General features: G+C 43.5%; 2 protein-coding genes and 1 pseudogene across 4 annotated transcripts in view; all 3 read left to right on the forward strand.

The window, feature by feature from the left end:
- LOC120419314 (roundabout homolog 2-like) overlaps nucleotides 1–16,650 on the forward strand; it is a 459,035-nt gene that overhangs the window by 284,675 nt on the left and 157,710 nt on the right. The gene's annotated exons all lie outside the window — the stretch shown is intronic.
- On the forward strand, nucleotides 5,817–10,904 carry LOC120419316 (uncharacterized). Its single transcript, XM_039581987.2, has 3 exons — nucleotides 5,817–9,998; nucleotides 10,467–10,535; nucleotides 10,600–10,904. Exons 1-3 carry the CDS (start codon nucleotides 9,434–9,436, stop codon nucleotides 10,770–10,772), a joined length of 807 nt encoding a protein of 268 aa, XP_039437921.1. The 5' UTR covers nucleotides 5,817–9,433; the 3' UTR covers nucleotides 10,773–10,904.
- On the forward strand, nucleotides 5,830–6,069 carry LOC128092915 (histone H3.1-like; annotated as a pseudogene).

Consider the following 16,650-nt stretch of genomic DNA (forward strand, 5'->3'; position numbering starts at 1 on the left):
CTTTTGGGAGTGTGCGCTCGGGTGGAGAATGCAAAATTATTTTCTTTCTATTTTAAGCACTTTTTATCTCCCACTTCATTGACTTGCTAGGGTTATTCCCCAGAACAAAGCACACAGGTGAAAGGCGAAAAAAGAGTGCACTTTCGTGAGACTTGAGAAAAAAAGGTGTTTGAGGGTGGTGAAAACACAATTTTTAAAAAGTGCACCCTTGGTGAGAAAAACTAATTCTGGAAGCATGATAAAAAAGCACTTTGTGAGACTTAGGATTGCGTGTCGCCAAAGCGAGAAGACTTGCCAAAAAAGTAAGAAAATGTTAGGGAAGGGAAAATTTAAGAGCCGTTTGGAAAATTGGGAAAAATAATCCTCTTTTGCGATTTAACTTTTTTGTTAACAAACGTTCAGGGGGAATGTTGCAATTTTTTAAAGTTGTTGAAAATGATTAGAGTGTTCAAATTTTAGTTTTTTTTGTTATAATAAAATTGTTGCAAATAAATTTAAAATTTAATTAAAGAATGGAAGATTGCAAACAACTAAAATAACATGAAGTTGACAATTCTAAACCATGCCTCTAATTTTATGCAAATTCAATATTTAAATATGCAAAACGTACACGATTTTGTCATTGAATTATTCTTATAATTAGTTCATCAAGTTTAATTTTTTTTTAACAAAATTCAGTGTTTTTAGGATTTTTAATATTAAATATAATTCCTCAAGAAACAAAAAATATTTCAAAATTTATATTTAATTTTTTTATATAAGAAAATATCAAGATAATGTTAGAAAATGAAATTCTTCAGTTCACCAATCTTCAAATTTTATATAAATTTTGATATTTTAAAAAAATTAAAACTACAGTTAAGCTAAACATTATTAAAAGTTGCTAAAAAAATGAAAATATGGTCAGTTTCTGTCATTTGCAACTTAAAAATTGTAAATAATTATTATTCAAAAATTTGATCAGTTTGTCACATATGTTTGTTTTGAAATTTCTGTTAAAAAGTTTTTATTCATTTGAATTCAGTAAAATGTGCTTTTTAGTGTTCGGATGAAACTTTGTGAGTACTTTTGCTGAGATCAAAAAAAAAAGTCTTTTTGCATTATTTATTCGTCCATACATGTCTCCATACAACTTTGGCAACCGTCCACACAAAAATGCTATTACAATTTTCAAAAATCTTTTGTAGGTTACAAATTCTCAGTACAAATTTTTACAGTCTAAAAAAATTCCACCCATTTTTTTATTGCATTTTTCACACAAAATATTGCAATGCCATTTTTTTTAGCTATGGCACAAGCTGGTTAAAATTCATTTGGCAGTGTTGCCAATTATTCTAATAAATACCAAAAATTTCGAAAAAAGCTGAAATTTTCTTTTATAATTTTTTAAGATGTAAAATAAAATATGCTGACCATGTTTGCTATCTATGAAAAAAATTTTTTCGAAAAAATTAAAATCTTTAAATTTGGTCTAACCAAATTTGAAGATTTAACCAATGGTTGCTGAGCTACAGCCTCGGTAAGAATAGCAAACATGAAAAATAAGATTTTCTCTACATTACCAAAATAGCGAATTATCGTAAATTATCCGATCTCGAAATAACATTTTATTTGAGATTTTTGTCTCTCTTCCAAAATTAGTCTTAAAAAATCCAGGGGATTTTTTTTAAAATGAGATCTCTAAATTTTAATAATTATAGAATTAAAAATAATAAAAACTGTTCAAAACACCTTTCCATAGCAGTTTTTTTTTAAATAAAAATGTGTTTATGCTCACATAAAGGATTTTTTTTGTAAAAAAAAAATATTTTAAAAAAGCTTTTCGAGCTTTTGTCCTATTGACGTTTTTTCCATTTGACCTTCTGACATTCGTCTTTTTGTCCATTCGACCTTTTGCCATACATTCGAACATTATAACAGCTATGTTACTGTCAAAAATTCACAAAATTTAAATAAACTCATGAAGAGAAAGGTCAAAGGGTCAAGAATTTTTTTGAAGTTAAAATAACATAAAAAAATGTAAAAATTACGGAATAGAAAAACTCACAAAAATGGTTTGGAAGTTATTATATTTAGATAAGATTTTTTTTCAAAGATATTGAGAAGCTTATAATTATTATTATTTGTTTCATTTTTCCACATTTGGCTTTTGTCCACATTCGAGACATGTTCAAAGTATTCCGTTTTATTTTTTGTCACAAAATATTCAAATTATGCCTTGAAATCTTAAAAAATAATCTTCTATTGCTCGAACTTTACTAGAACCGATGGACAAAATCTTTAAATTTAATTTTTAAATTTGTTTAAATTTGCTTTACTAATTAAGCCCTTTCTTTTAAGAACTAAGCGAAAAAAAATTATGAGAAATATTTGTTAGGAAAATCGTAGTTTGATTAAAACAAATCAAGATTTGACAGTTGTTTGAACGTGAGAAAAATACTTTAAGAAAATAATATTTTCAAAAATATATTTGAACATTCTCTTATATAATATTCAAAAACTTGATTTTCTTATTAATTTTTGAATTGGTTCAATTTTCAACTATTTTTTCTATTTCATAATAAAAAACACTAATATCACCATTAAACAAAGTTGAACCAAGAAATACAGAACACGAAAAACTGCTCAAAAACTGAATTTACCCAGAAGGTCAACAGCAATTCTCCCTCTTTCCCAGCAAATCTTCCCTGCTTGCATGTGCCAAAGCCCACCGCAGACAGTGGTGGAGGCACAACTCGGTGCAGCCTTCCTCGCAAAGAAAGTGCAAGGCAAAAGTGGCAATTTATTTTATTCTATTTCCGTGCTTTTCCTTTTGTCGTGGAGAAGCCTCGGTGAAGTTTTCCCCACCGGGAAGGGAAAAGCAGCAGCACTAAATAAGAGCTTTTCCAAACAAGATTTTCAACTCGACCATTTTTGAACGTTCTGGGAGGGGGCCGGAAACGAGTTCCGGAAGTGGTTCCTGGTCATTTCTGGACCAGTTCTAGAAGGAGAAGAACCGCAAAAGCTCACCACAGAGCAGGGAGGACGGAAAAAAAGCCATTATTTTTCAATTTTATTTTTCAACTCGGCTGCAAAAGTTTGGTGCCTCGGCTGTGGGATTGCACACAAGTTGAACTTTTTTCTTTCGTTCGGCTTCCGGTGCGATTTGATTCACAAACATTTTTTCCTTCTTGTTTTTTTTTTGGCTTGTCCTTTTCGTCCAGAGCTGCTCATTTATTCGTTCGGCAAGAAGTGTAGCTTTGAAGGAGCACTCTTCCTGGTGATTTCCTGGAATGATAAAATTGCAACTTTTTAAATTGGATTTGGGAGTAAAATAAATAGTGGTGCTCTGGGGGTGAGGGTTTCCCTTTGGGGGCCAATTTTTGGGAAAGTGAGAAGTTAAACAGGATAAGAATTCGAGAAAGTAGTTGTGTGGTATGTTGTTTGTCCGGTGTTTGAAAACTTTCAAATTAAGCTGCCAATTTCGGAATGAGATATGTGACATTTGCTAAATGACGTTTGAATTTTGAATTCTATGCTGCTAAGTACCTCATGAGATTTTGGCCATTTTTTGTTGATACAATTGCCAAAACAAGCCATTTTATAGTTTTTTGACATAGGACTATGTCTCTACTTACTATATTGGGGGGCCAGTTCAGAAATTCGATCCAAAGCGTCACTTTTAAGCGTTAAAAAAGGGGACATTTTGAACGCTTATATCTTTTTTCCCTGTGAATCAATCCAGACGGTTGGACCACCAATCGAAAGAGGAAGACTTCAGCTATCGTTTAACTACATAGATAGTTTAACTAAACTTAGTTAAAGCACTTAAAACATGCAATCAAAATGAGTAATTTTTCAGTACAAATCGGACAGATGACCAATCAGAGCGAGCGTATGCATTCGAGGCCGCGCCCCTTTTGTGCCGTTCTCCGGCTGTGCCGCTATATAAGCAGAAAATTTCGCCAAAGCAAGTCACATTGGAACGAGCACTCGAACTGTGCACGTCGGGCCGGCGCGGAGCAGCAGCAGCAGCAGCACAGCAGCCGGAAAAAAGGAGGAAGCAGCAGTCAACATGAGGCTAAAGAAGCTGTGGACGTTCGTACAGGCCTAATCGGGCTCGCGTGGGAGCAACAATCGAGCAGCAGCAAAAGGTGGAAGAGCGTCGTGGAGGAGAACGGGGATGGCCCCGCGAACCAGGTTCAGTCGTAATTAAACGGCCCTTTTCAGGGCCAATAAATCAATCACGAAAGAGACTCTTTAAGTTCATGCACGCTCATTTCTGAATTATTAATTTTCCTGAAACTAACATTTTGAACATTTTGAAGGTACCGTCATTGGGGGTGACATTGGGTCTGGGGGTGAGATTGGGTCATACAAATTACTGCATTTTTGTATGACACAATCTCACCCCCGATGATGGTACGTGTAAATCACTTCAAAGCGGTTTACCGAAATATTACTGAAAATGACAGCCGAGTTTCCAAACTATCTGCGCCGAAAAAATGAGATTGAGTTGCTATCGATTAATTTAAAATGTGAGAAAAGGATAGATTATTGACGTAGACTTACGTCTTTGTCGAAGGTACTGGGGTGCCATTCCAGAAAACCCGGGCCGAAGGCCCTGGAATATTGCGTCATCCGTCAATCTCTTAAATCTTCCTTCCCTCAAATCGAATCGGCATGATTTTGATTCCATTCGATTCGAAATTTTTTTGCTTGGAACTGAAGGACAACTCTTTCGTGATAAATTAGTGGCCCTTAAAAGGGCCGTTTGTGTTTGGATGATGCATCACACTGTGGCGATAATCGCCGTTTTGTCGGCCATTTTACTCGTTCCTATCCGCAACTGAAGCGGCCTTGGTTGCTTCTGCGACTGCTAATGGCCCTCCACCAACCCGAGAAAAGATTCTGGTTGGATGGTTCTAGATGGCTGGATGGTTCTGCTGCTTCTGCTGCTGGTCCTCTTCTTCTCCTTCTGCTGCTTCCTCCGCGATGGAATGATGTGGCCTTCTCGAGTGCTCGATCCAAAATGACTCGCGAGTGCGAGGTTTGGCTGCTTATGTGTCGGCAGAATAGGAGAACGAGACAAAAGGGGCGCGGTCTCAAATGCATACGCGCAAAAAAAGTTTATGCGTTGGAGACCGCGCCCCTTTTGAGCCGCTTGCCATATCCAAATCGATTTAAGCAACCAAACATCGCCCGCGCGTGTCATTTTGGAACGAGCACTCGAGAAGCCAACATCGGACCGGCGTGGAAGGAGCAGCAGCAGCAGCAGCAAAAGGAGAAGGAAGCAGACCATCCGCCGGCCACCGAAAAACGGATCGTCGCGGGTTATCAAGAAGAACATCGCGATCAACTACAAGTGCGGCCTGGCCAAGCAGTTTAATTTCATCCGGAAGGCGTTCACCCGACGCAAAGGAACTGGTGCAACGAGTTTGCTGAAGCTGGCCAAAAACCGGAAGGCCGCTGGTACCGTGTAGGCCACTGCCGCTGCCGCCAAGAAAAGTCAAACTTAACAGTCCTTTTCAGGACTACCAAATCATTCACGAAAGAGTTGCATCTTCAATCATGAAAGAGTTACTTATTAAACATTGGCTTAATAGTTTTACGATAGAAACAATTGAATCTTTTAAAACGTTTTCAAAATGTAGTGATTTTGATTGCAGAATGAGTCAAGTACCTAATTTGAGGGGAAAATCATCCAAACAACGCGACTGGTGTCGGTCGCGAAAAGGAGGGGAAGTAGAGGGCCAAAATCATATATAACAACGCGCGCCAGAGCTCAGAACATCATTCTGACTATAACATTCGACGGAGTAACATCGCATCGGAGGCTAATTAAGGACCATGGCTTGCACGAAGCAAATAGCTCGCAAGTTCACCGGGGGAAAAGCACCGCGGAAGTAGTTGGCCATGAAGGCGCCGGCCACCGGAGGAGACGGATCTGCGGTTCCAGAGTTCGGCCGTGATGGCGCTGCAGGAGACCTGCGAGGTGTATCTGGTGGGCTGTTCGAGGACACGAATTTGTGCGCGATCATGCCCAAGGACATCCAACTAGCTCGTCGCATTCGTGGCGAGCGCTTCTGAAAGAGTTGCTTCTTGTCCAATTCCAAACTGTTGCCCTCTTCTCCCGTCCCTCGGGACGAGGCAGCGAACTGCAATAATTTGAATTTAAATTTCAGGAACAAATTTTGGTCTTCGGGGGCGACGGAATACACAGCTTTCTGAGGCTGCTCTCGCCCCCAACCCCTCTGCCCCCCCCCCCCTCACCCCTCCATTTTGCTCTTAACATTCTTGCTAAAAATTGTTCTACTCTTTCGTTCCTCTCCTCTTTTGAATGGGTGTTCTGTCCAAATAGGGTTCGGCACGGGTCTTGGTCCTAAGGGTGTGCCAGTTCTGTTGGGTCGGGGAGTTAGGCTCAAAGAGCAAGAGTTCAACCCAGATTTAAAACCAGCAAGTTTGCAAGAGTAACAAATCTGGGAAGATCTCTTGCTCTTAGGCTTAACTCCCTCAGCGTTCGCCAGTCTGTCGTGTACGGGGGTTCAGCTCCCTCAGCGTTTGAAATTCGGTTGTGCGTCTTGAAGGGTCGTCCAAAAGCGCAAATTCAAAAGTAAGTTGGTAGAGTAGTCGTCCATAAACGTTTGGGTGGGTTGAAAGTGGTCTAAGGATGTTGTCAACTTGGGATTGCAAGTTGTCTATAAATGGTTTCCTCCCGGGTTGCAAGTTGTCTAAGGATTTTGTCGCCTTGGGTTTAAAAGTTGTCTATAAATGGTTTCCTCCAGTGTTGTAAGTCGTCCAAGGAGTTTGTTTTCTTGGGATGCCAGGGCGTAGAACATTATAACCATTCATAACTTAATTTTCTTTTCAGAAATTCAATAATCTTCAACTTTTCTTTCAGAAATTTGGTCCTTTTTAGGACCACCCAAAACAATTACGAAAGAGTTACTCTTGCCATTCCATGCAAAGCCATAATCCTAAAACCATTCTTTTCAGATAACCAAACAATATGGTCCTTTTCAGGACCACCAAAATCAATCACGAAAGAGTTAGTCTTCTTCAATCTAAACCTAATCGCTTCTTTTGACGAAGAACATCTTCATGGGGCTCTCTATACAGGGTAACAACCCAAAATTTCGCGAAGCGAAATGATACGCCGTGATTCACCTTCCCCTCTCGGCAAATTTCTCCTCTTTTTGGGGCACGCTGGTTGGTTGAACAAACGTTTCCCAATCAGTCAATCGAGAGACGTGAGATTGATGTATCTAAAATCACCCCTACTCCACCGCATAATTTTCGGATCGTCGACGGGGCAAAAAGCGAATAAGGAGGTATAGGAGAATGGGTGCAAAAAGGCGGGGCATACGTCCCCGACTTAAATCAACTAAAAGCGGCTCGGTCAGTCAACATCGTACCGACGGAGCAACTTCTTCACTGGACTGGACGCAGCAAAGGAAGCGCCAAGCAGAAGGGAGAAAAGAAGCGACAATGGAAGCCGGGCCAGTCGAAGCAAATCAGATGGAAATTCAACACAGCTCTGTGCGCTGTTTAGAGGAAGCCTTTTTGAGGTCAATTCCGTCGGTTACCGTTTGGTGGTTCTTGAGACGTTATCGATACTGGCCGTTTCTGACCCGCAGACGGCAAATTAAGCGCAGTTGTGGTTGCAAATAGAAGAAAGGCAGCAAATTGAAATAAACGGCCCTTTTCAGGGCCACCAAATTCATCACGAAAGAGTTATCTTATTCATTTCATAAAATGCAAACGACAATTGCACGCATGTTTAAGTGATTTACTATTTTCTATATTTATTTATGGTACAGTGTGAGAGTTTTCTCACAATTTATGATTCTTAGAAAAAACTGACCTTTCAAGGCCTACCTGAGACGCTCATCAATCAGATCGAAATTTGTTGTGAAGCAAAGAAAATCTTTACAGAAAGTTTAGAATGAATGATGACCAATTTATCAGAAATACATTGGCCGTAGGAACGGCAAATCAAGAAAAGAGTCTTGCGCGCTTTTGATTGATTACCGCGATGCAAATTTTTTGTTGTGCCGCAAAGAAAATTCATCACAGAAAATTGAGAAAAACTTCTTCGTAATCAATTCGAGCTTTTTCAGCAAATAAAAATTATTAAACCTCACTGCCTTCTCGCCAGCCAATTTGGATTTGGAAACATGCAGTCTGGGTTAAAATTCGTGATTTGATATAACAATCCACTTTACGCCAATGATCAAAATTGTATAGAATACTGTGTGTACGCAAGCAAAGTAGATTGAGGTTAAAATTTGTAATTCGAGTGCGTGAAATAGTTTAAGTAAGTTTTTCGCAAAATATCACTTGTAAAATAGCTTGCTAGTTCCTTGAAAAGGGTCGTCAATTTTGTAGACTCGGTTCAAATTCAGGCCAACTCACATCTGAGTTGGTTGGTTTGGTTGAGACTGAGACAAACTCTTTCGTGATTGATATATTGGCCCTGAAAAGGGCCGTTTAATTTGGTCTGATCTGGGCACCCTCTTCCGCCAAGGGTTTCAATCCACTTATGACGTCATCCCGTCTTCCTGCGACTGTCCGGACCGAGAGCGGAATTTGAATTTCCTCCTGCTGCTAGCCTTCCACCAACCAAAGAACAGATTTCCTAGGCTACTAGTTCTTTCCGCTGGTTGTCCTCTTCTTCTCCTTCTGCTGTGGCTTTTGCTGCTTCCTCCGCGATGGCTGCTTCCTCCTCCGATGTGGCCTTCTCGAGTGCTCGATCCAAAATGACTCGCGAGTGCGAGGTTTGGCTGCTTATATGTCGGCAGAATAGGAGAACGGAACAAAAGGGGCGCGGTCTCAAACGCATACGCGCCAAAAACGTTTATGTGTTGGAGACCACTCCCCTTTTGCGCCGCTTGCCATACCCAAATCTATTTAAGCACCAAAACCTCGCACACGCGAATCATTACGGCACGAGCACTCGAGAAGGCCACTTCAGGACGGCACGGAGGAAACCGCAGCAGCCGCTAGAGCAGAGGGGAGCAGAGACCAGCAGAGGAACGGCCAGCAGCAGGAGAGGAATCCGTTCTCGGACCGGCAGAAAGCCAGCAACGGGAGGAATTTCGTTTTCGGCCCCGCGTAGGAAGGCCAGCAGCAATAGCCGAAAGAAGAATCATCAGCAGAAGGAGGAAATCAAAATCCGTTCTCTGGCCGGGGGAAGGCATGCTGGCTGATGCTGCAGTTGAGGAGCAAGAATGATAAAGACGGTGGAAGTCGCCAGTTCCCGACTCGTCGGTTTTAACATTAAACGGCCCTTTTCAGGGCCACAAAATTATCACGAAAGAGTTATTCTTGAATCCAAATTCATTGCGTCAGCGAGAAACATACTGCTAGAAGCCTTAAAATTAAGTTTAAATCTTGTTAAACCTATTTTGCAAATCCGATCATGATTTTTGCTGCTTCACGCTGATCGATTGAAATGAGCTTCCCATCTTGGGATGTAGCATTCAAGTACCTAGCAGCACCATTTTTGGCGCTTCATAACCCTACTGAACTGCGGCTAGACAAGATGTCCCAGCATTTGCGGAAGGTGTACAAGGCGTCCTATCGGAAGCGGAAGAGAGAGGAGAGAGAGGAGGAGAGGCAGTTGGCGGATGAGCCTACCGCGGCGCCAGTGGACAACGCTGAACGCAATAGGCGGTACAGGCGACGGAAGCGAGCTGCTGAAGGAGGTGGAGAGCACGGGGATGAGTTCCCGGAAGGTTCTGGGGCTGGACCGTCGGTGTCCAATCCAGGAAAGCGGAGGCGGCAGGAGCGAGTGGGAGATGCAACGGAAGGGTCGACTGCGTCTGGCAGCACTTCTGCTGAACGTATGAGACGGTTGCGGGAGAGGAGGAGGACTGGACAGACAACGTTCGGTCGGAGCGAGCAAGGAGGTGCTACCGCGGATGTTACTTTCGTTGCTGGAGGTGTGCGACGGGGTGGTAGACGAGGAATCGCGGACATTTCGGTTCCAAATTTGGCATCGGAGAATCCCGAACAGGGTAAGTGCGATCGTAGAAAATTTATGCGTGTGTTTGTGTGTGTGTGTGTGCGCGTGCGTGCTAAATTTCTACAGCTTTTATTCACTTTCTAGTGATAAATTTAAATAAATTGAAAAGTGATAAATTGAAATAAATGTTATAATTAGATGAAAAATTAGCATTTCTGTAAAAAATCAAATTTAATACATTAGCGTAATCGTACAAATTTGGAATAAATTTCCAACACAATACTTGTCATGCCATAGATACGATTTTAAATGAAATGATCATTAATTCAGGTTGAAAATATTCGGCCTTGTGTTATCACTGTATTTCCAATTACTCTTATAAATAAACATTCTCATCTCAAAACAAAGGGAGAAATTTGATATGCTAATATATAATTTTCGTGATATTATATAATTTTCGTGATGTTATTAGATCCATTTCAACGCACTTTTCAAATATTTTTCATACGCAACTTTTTAGGGATTTATCCGCCCATGGAGGCAGACACAATAAGCCTCCATGATCCGGTGGTGCAGATTGATGAAGAAGGTGAGACGTTAAACACATTGTGTTATTGTGAAAAATTTACTAAACACGCAAAATAACTTTTTAGAAATGCCATCAAATTCTGCACCAAGTCAGTCGGATAGCATTTCAGATGGGGCAAGCCAGGGTAGGTCTTTAAATTTATGCGAAGTTTTCGAGGTTTGGGTCAACTCTATCGTGTTTCACAGAGCCAGGTCCTCGCAATGCAAGCAGACCGAACTACGACAGGGCCACTCTTGAGTTCCGTAAGCTTTTCGTTGAGAACTCGTTTGGTGCTGTGTGCAGCGTTTGCGACAGACTTTGGTTCAAGAACGACCTGAAGCCCATCACTGAAGCTGGGGGAAATGTACTGGTACAAGCCGGCGACTTTGATTCAACCGAAGGTTTCATGGTGTGCCAAACCTGCAACAGCAGCTTGAATCGTGGAAAGGTCCCAACCCTGTCCAAAAGCAACGGATTTGTTTACCCGCCGATTCCACCGGGTCTTCCCAAACTGGATATGATCAGCAAGCGGCTGATTTCTCCCCGTTTCATCTTTCTGGTGATTCGTCGTCTGTGTCATGCTTTGGGCAACTATGGTATCATTGGGCAGGTGATCAACGTGCCGGTAGACGTTGAGGAGATGGTTCGGGTTCTTCCTCGCGATCTTGATAATGACTGTGCGATTAATGTGAGCTTTAAGAAGCAGACTGCACACAAATCGAGCCATTACTCGGGGTGGGTTTGCAAGGGGACTGTTTATGCTTGGCTCAAGTATCTCGTAACTACTCCGTTGTATAAACGTGAGGGCATTACTTTTGACGAAGAACGATTGAATGCGTTCGGAGCAGATCCACAGGAGGGTCCCTCGCGGGCGGAAGAAGCCATGCCACTGGATATCATCGATGATGAAGCCGAGCTGTTGGCTAGCATGCAACAAACTGCGATGTGGAACGAAGACATGTACCTGGAGCTTTGCCCTACCATGAACCGAATGCCCTCGAGTATTTTGTACGATGAGAATGCTGAGGAGTTGAGCAATCCCGACATATACTTTGGGGTCCCGACAACGATCAAGCAAGGCGTACAAGCTACTGTGTTCAACAAGGCGAGCAGTGAAGCTAGGCGAGCTGACAGGCGGGGTGCTCGTCCAGATCACATTCTGGCCATGGCCATGAAGGTGTTATACTGCCGTATGATTGAAGGGCTCAAATGTCACTTCAAATCTGTGGGAACAGATAACGTCACACGTGCCCAGCTCAGCGATCCAGAGTTCCAGAGGAATATGATGGAGATTGGCTTGGCTTTCTTCAAAGGGATACCGAACTCTGTGCAGTACTGGCAAGGACGCAAACAGGACCTCTTCGCCATGATTCGACAGTTGGGTAAACCAACAATGTTTCTCACCTTGAGCGCCAGTGAAACTCAATGGGAAGAACTGTTGAAGGTGCTGCACAAATTGTCCAGTGACTACGATGACCTTGAATTGGCCGACCCGCTGTCGGAGTTAAGCGCGTTTCAAAAGGCAAAGTTGGTCGTTGAAGATCCTGTGACGTGTGTTGCATACATCGACAAGCTTGTTGACGTCATAATGCGCATCTTGAAGTCCAAACGGTTCAGTCCATTTGGTAAATACTACGTTGTGGATTACTTCAAGCGGATCGAGTTTCAACAACGTGGTAGCGCGCATGCCCACATCATGCTCTGGTGTGCAAACGATCCTCGTGAGGACGTTTCCGAGGACATGCCCGCCACCATTGAAATGATCAACACTCTCTGCTCCATCGATGCCTTCCGTTGGTTGGGACCACTGCTTGGCAAGAAGCAAGAGCACGCTCACACACGTACATGTTACAAACACAACGATAAACGTTGTCGTTTCAACATTCCGTACTGGCCGATGAACGAGGATCGGGTATTGGTGCCCCTTCCGGCTGATGACAGTCGTCGTTCTGCACTGAAGAAACGTGCTCTCGAGTTTCGTGAGATTCTGGAAACGAAGACTTTCGAAACTCTCGAAGACTTTCTGGCCGATTGTGAGTGTACCGAGGAATACTACCTCGAAGTGATTCGTGCATGGCTACAGCGACCAGCGTTCTTCTTCAAGCGTCCGATGAATCAGCTCTACATGAATCCATTCAACGTTTGGATTGGCGGTGTACTTCGCTCCAACAGTGATCTGCAGTTCATCATGGACGAGTACTCGTGCGCCTCTTATTTGGTTGATTACGTCAACAAGACAAATCGAGGCATCAGCGCGTTTCACCGAGAGCTTCTCGAGCTGCAGGAGCAGTATCCCGACTACGACTATCAAGGCTTGCTGAAGAAGTTGGGCGTGAGAGTACTCAACAGTGTTGAGATGTGCTCACAGGAAGCAGCGTGGATCTTGCTCCGGTTACCAATGTCCGAAGCAAGCCGGAAAATCGAATTTGTGCCGACAATGTGGCCAAATGAGAGAACCCGATGCCGGAAGCGACACCAGCAGATGGACAACGAGGGACTCGACGACGACTCAACGGACGTGTGGACCAGAAACATCGTCCAGAAGTATGAGGACCGCGATGGATTGGAGGATGTGTGCCTGGCTGATTTCGTCGCATGGTATGCACCGATGAAAAGCACCAAAAACAGCTACAAGCTGCGAGGCACTGCCAAAATCCTGCGATGGCGAGGATACCCGATGAGCGAAATGGTCGAGTACAAGCGAGAGGCAGTGCTCCTGTTTTTGCCGTTCCGGAATGAACGAGTCGACCTGCTGGACCAGAACAAATTCCTCCAATTGTACGATTCGCATGAGACAGAGCTCATCGCGAAACGTAAGGAATACGATTGTGAGTTGAATTTGGAGCAGACCGTTGAGGAATACCTCCGAATAATCGCACAGGAAGGCGATGGCGAGCAAGAGAGAGCCGCCACGGAGAAGCACAACGAGTACGTGAGGAGCATCGACATGCAGCCAAACAACGATGACATCGAAAACCTGCCGACTTCTGCACTGCGAGCGATTGTGAAACAACGTTCGAATGTCATGCCAAAAGCTGACTACTGTGCCTGGATGCGGCAGGCTAACGAGAAGCAGCGCATGTTGATCCTCCACATCATCCATCGACTGACGAGCTTTGATCCTGAAATTCCAGCGATGCAGATCTTCCTGACTGGACCAGCGGGTAGTGGTAAAACGTTCACACTGCGTCTGATGATGGAAACCTATAACCGGTACAGCCAAGGTCACAACTCTCGCAACAACGCGTATATTGCATGTGCGTCGACAGGCAAAGCCGCCGTTAACATTGACGGTGTTACGGTCCATCGTGCCTACCGCATTGCAATATCGCGCCAGAGTGACTCAAAGCTTAGCCCTGAATGGCTGCAGACGTACCGAAATGAATTCCGGAACGTGAAGCTCCACATTGTAGATGAAGTTAGTATGCTTAGCGCAGGTAACTTCAGAACAATGCACATACGTTTGCAGGATATTCATTTGGATTACCTTCACCCATTCGCTGACCAGGACGTTACGTTTACCGGAGATTTACATCAGCTGAATCCAGTCAATGCTTTACCAATCTATAAGGCTCCGAGAAATTCGATTGGTGGATCTTGGCTGTGGGATTACATCCGACTGTACGAGTTGGATCAGGTCATGCGTCAGACCGATGTGGTGTTCTCCACCATCCTCACCGCGATTGGCGAAGGCAAGAAACTGACGGATGAACAGAAGACGCTGATCGAGAGTCGGTTCAAGTCAGTGGAGGACTGCCAACGGGAAGCTCCCAACGCCGTTTGGCTGTTCCATCAAAACGTTGATGTCGATCGGTTCAACAGAGAAGCGTTGAGTGGGCTCGAGGGTCTGGACTGTCTTGCCGACGATATGATCACAGGTCACAGCACATCCGCTCAGGCAACCAGTGCACGAACGAAATTACATAAAATGAGCACAGCCCAAACGAGTGGGCTGCCATATATGGTTCGTTTTTGCATTGGAAAGCCCTACATGATCACTACCAACATCGATGGCGATGGCGATAATCTTGTAAACGGAGCAATCGGCGAGCTGAAGTATGTGGAGATGCGGGAAAACGACGCCGGCGAAGAAGTGATCTACAGACTCTGGTTGCAATTCGATACGGAGAAAATCGGAACCATTGCAAGATCTAAGGCGCAGGCAGTCGTTAACGCCCGACCCCATCTCCTGCAGCAGGATTGGACCCCCATCACGAAGCAGCACGTGAACATCGCTCTTGGAGGTACGATCAAATGCAAGCGGATTCAATTTCCGATTGCGAGTGCCTGTTCCATGACAATCCACAAGTCACAAGGTGGAACTTTCTCCAAGGTCGTTTACCAGTACAGTCGCTCGCAGGAGCAAAGGCTGGTGTACGTTGCTTTGTCACGGGTTACTTCGCTGGAAGGACTCTACTTGACCTACGCGAGCAATCCCTCTCTAGATCCGTCTAAGGAAAAGCCTGTGTTCCACCACGCCAAGGCAAACAACTCTCCAGCGATGCGTGAGTTGCGGGACGAATACAAGCGCTTGAGGAATAACCGTTATCGAACGATCGGAGACGATTTTTCTGAGGTGTTGGCGAGTAGTGGACCAGCATGCACCCTGATGACAATCAACGTCCAAAGCTTGAGCGCTCATCACCAGGATATATCGATCGATTCCATACTGACCAGTGTAGACTACTTGGCCCTAAGCGAGACGTGGTTGGATGATAACTCCTCGGTCGAGATTGAAGGCTACACTTGTGTTGTCCAGTCCAAAAGGGATGACGCAAGATCTGGCGGTGTGGCAATTTATCGAAAGACGACGACCAAAACCAGCATGGCAGTCCCGTATACTCCCGAATTGGTGAGTCAAGATCGAGACGAACTTTTCGGTGTGGCAGATAAATACGGTGACGTTTGCGCTGCTACAGTGGATGTGATGGGCACTGAGGTACTGCTGTTCTCGGTGTACATCATCCCAGGAACCACACTGAAGCAGAAAGGTTGGTTTTTGGCACGGAAGTTGCTCCAGACTGCCCGCACTGGTTTGCCAATGGTAGTAACCGGTGATTTTAATGTCGACGTTTCCAAACGAGAAAATGTCGAATTCATTAAGTTTATGGGCGAGCACTTCCAACTATCCTTAGCTAACGACGTGAGACAGACGACCACAAATCGTGGAACGGTCCTTGATCTCACATTTACCAGAGGCATACATGTGGCGAGCAATTCGCGGTATGTATGCTATTTTTCCTACCACAGACCCATGCTGTCTGTACTACGAACTGAAGAACCCGAGCCATCTCAGTTGCATTGATCCATAAACGTTCAAAGCCGGACACGACGATATTATCATCGGATTTTACAAGAAGAAATTGAAATGTAAATTACCAGTTACACCTACACGAACACCAACTCACAAATGAACTGTAAACTCATTAATTTAAGTATACCAGAAAACTTTTGTAAACACTAACTAAACACACTGACCCCTCCCCCACCCCCCAAACATTAACATCACTACATCAGGAACCAAATGAAATGTAAATATTACTTTAAGAAACAGAACAATATTGTACTACACACTAAAACCTACCCAACAACCGCCCCTCCCCTCTTCCACCCACTCCTTCTCCTTCCCGCTTTATTCATATATTGAACGTATTTAATGATTCATTCAACCGTCATCAATTGTTTATTAACAGGAAACCATCCCCCGCCCTCTTGGAACACCGCTGATGGACCCAGCCAGGATCAAGCCTAATCTCATTTCTTCATTCCAGGGCAAAAATTAAACGGTCCTTTTCAGGACCACCAAAACATTCACGAAAGAGTTGTTCTGCAATCATCCAATTAAGCAAAATAAAATAATCTGGTTTTGAATTTCAATATCTATCCGAAAACATACTGTACTACACACTAAAACCTACCAAACAACCGCCTCCTTACCTTTTTCCCCTCCCCTTTCCAACCAATCCTTCTCCTTCCCGCTTTATTCATATATTGAACGTATTTAATGATTCATTCAACCGTCATCAATTGTTTATTAACAGGAAACCATCCCCCGCCCTCTTGGAACACCGCTGATAGACCCAGCCAGGATCAAGCCTAATCTCATTTCTTCATTCCAGAACAAAAATTGAACGGT

Source organism: Culex pipiens, chromosome 2 (genome assembly GCF_016801865.2).
Source record: "Culex pipiens pallens isolate TS chromosome 2, TS_CPP_V2, whole genome shotgun sequence".
NCBI lineage: Eukaryota > Metazoa > Arthropoda > Insecta > Diptera > Culicidae > Culex > Culex pipiens.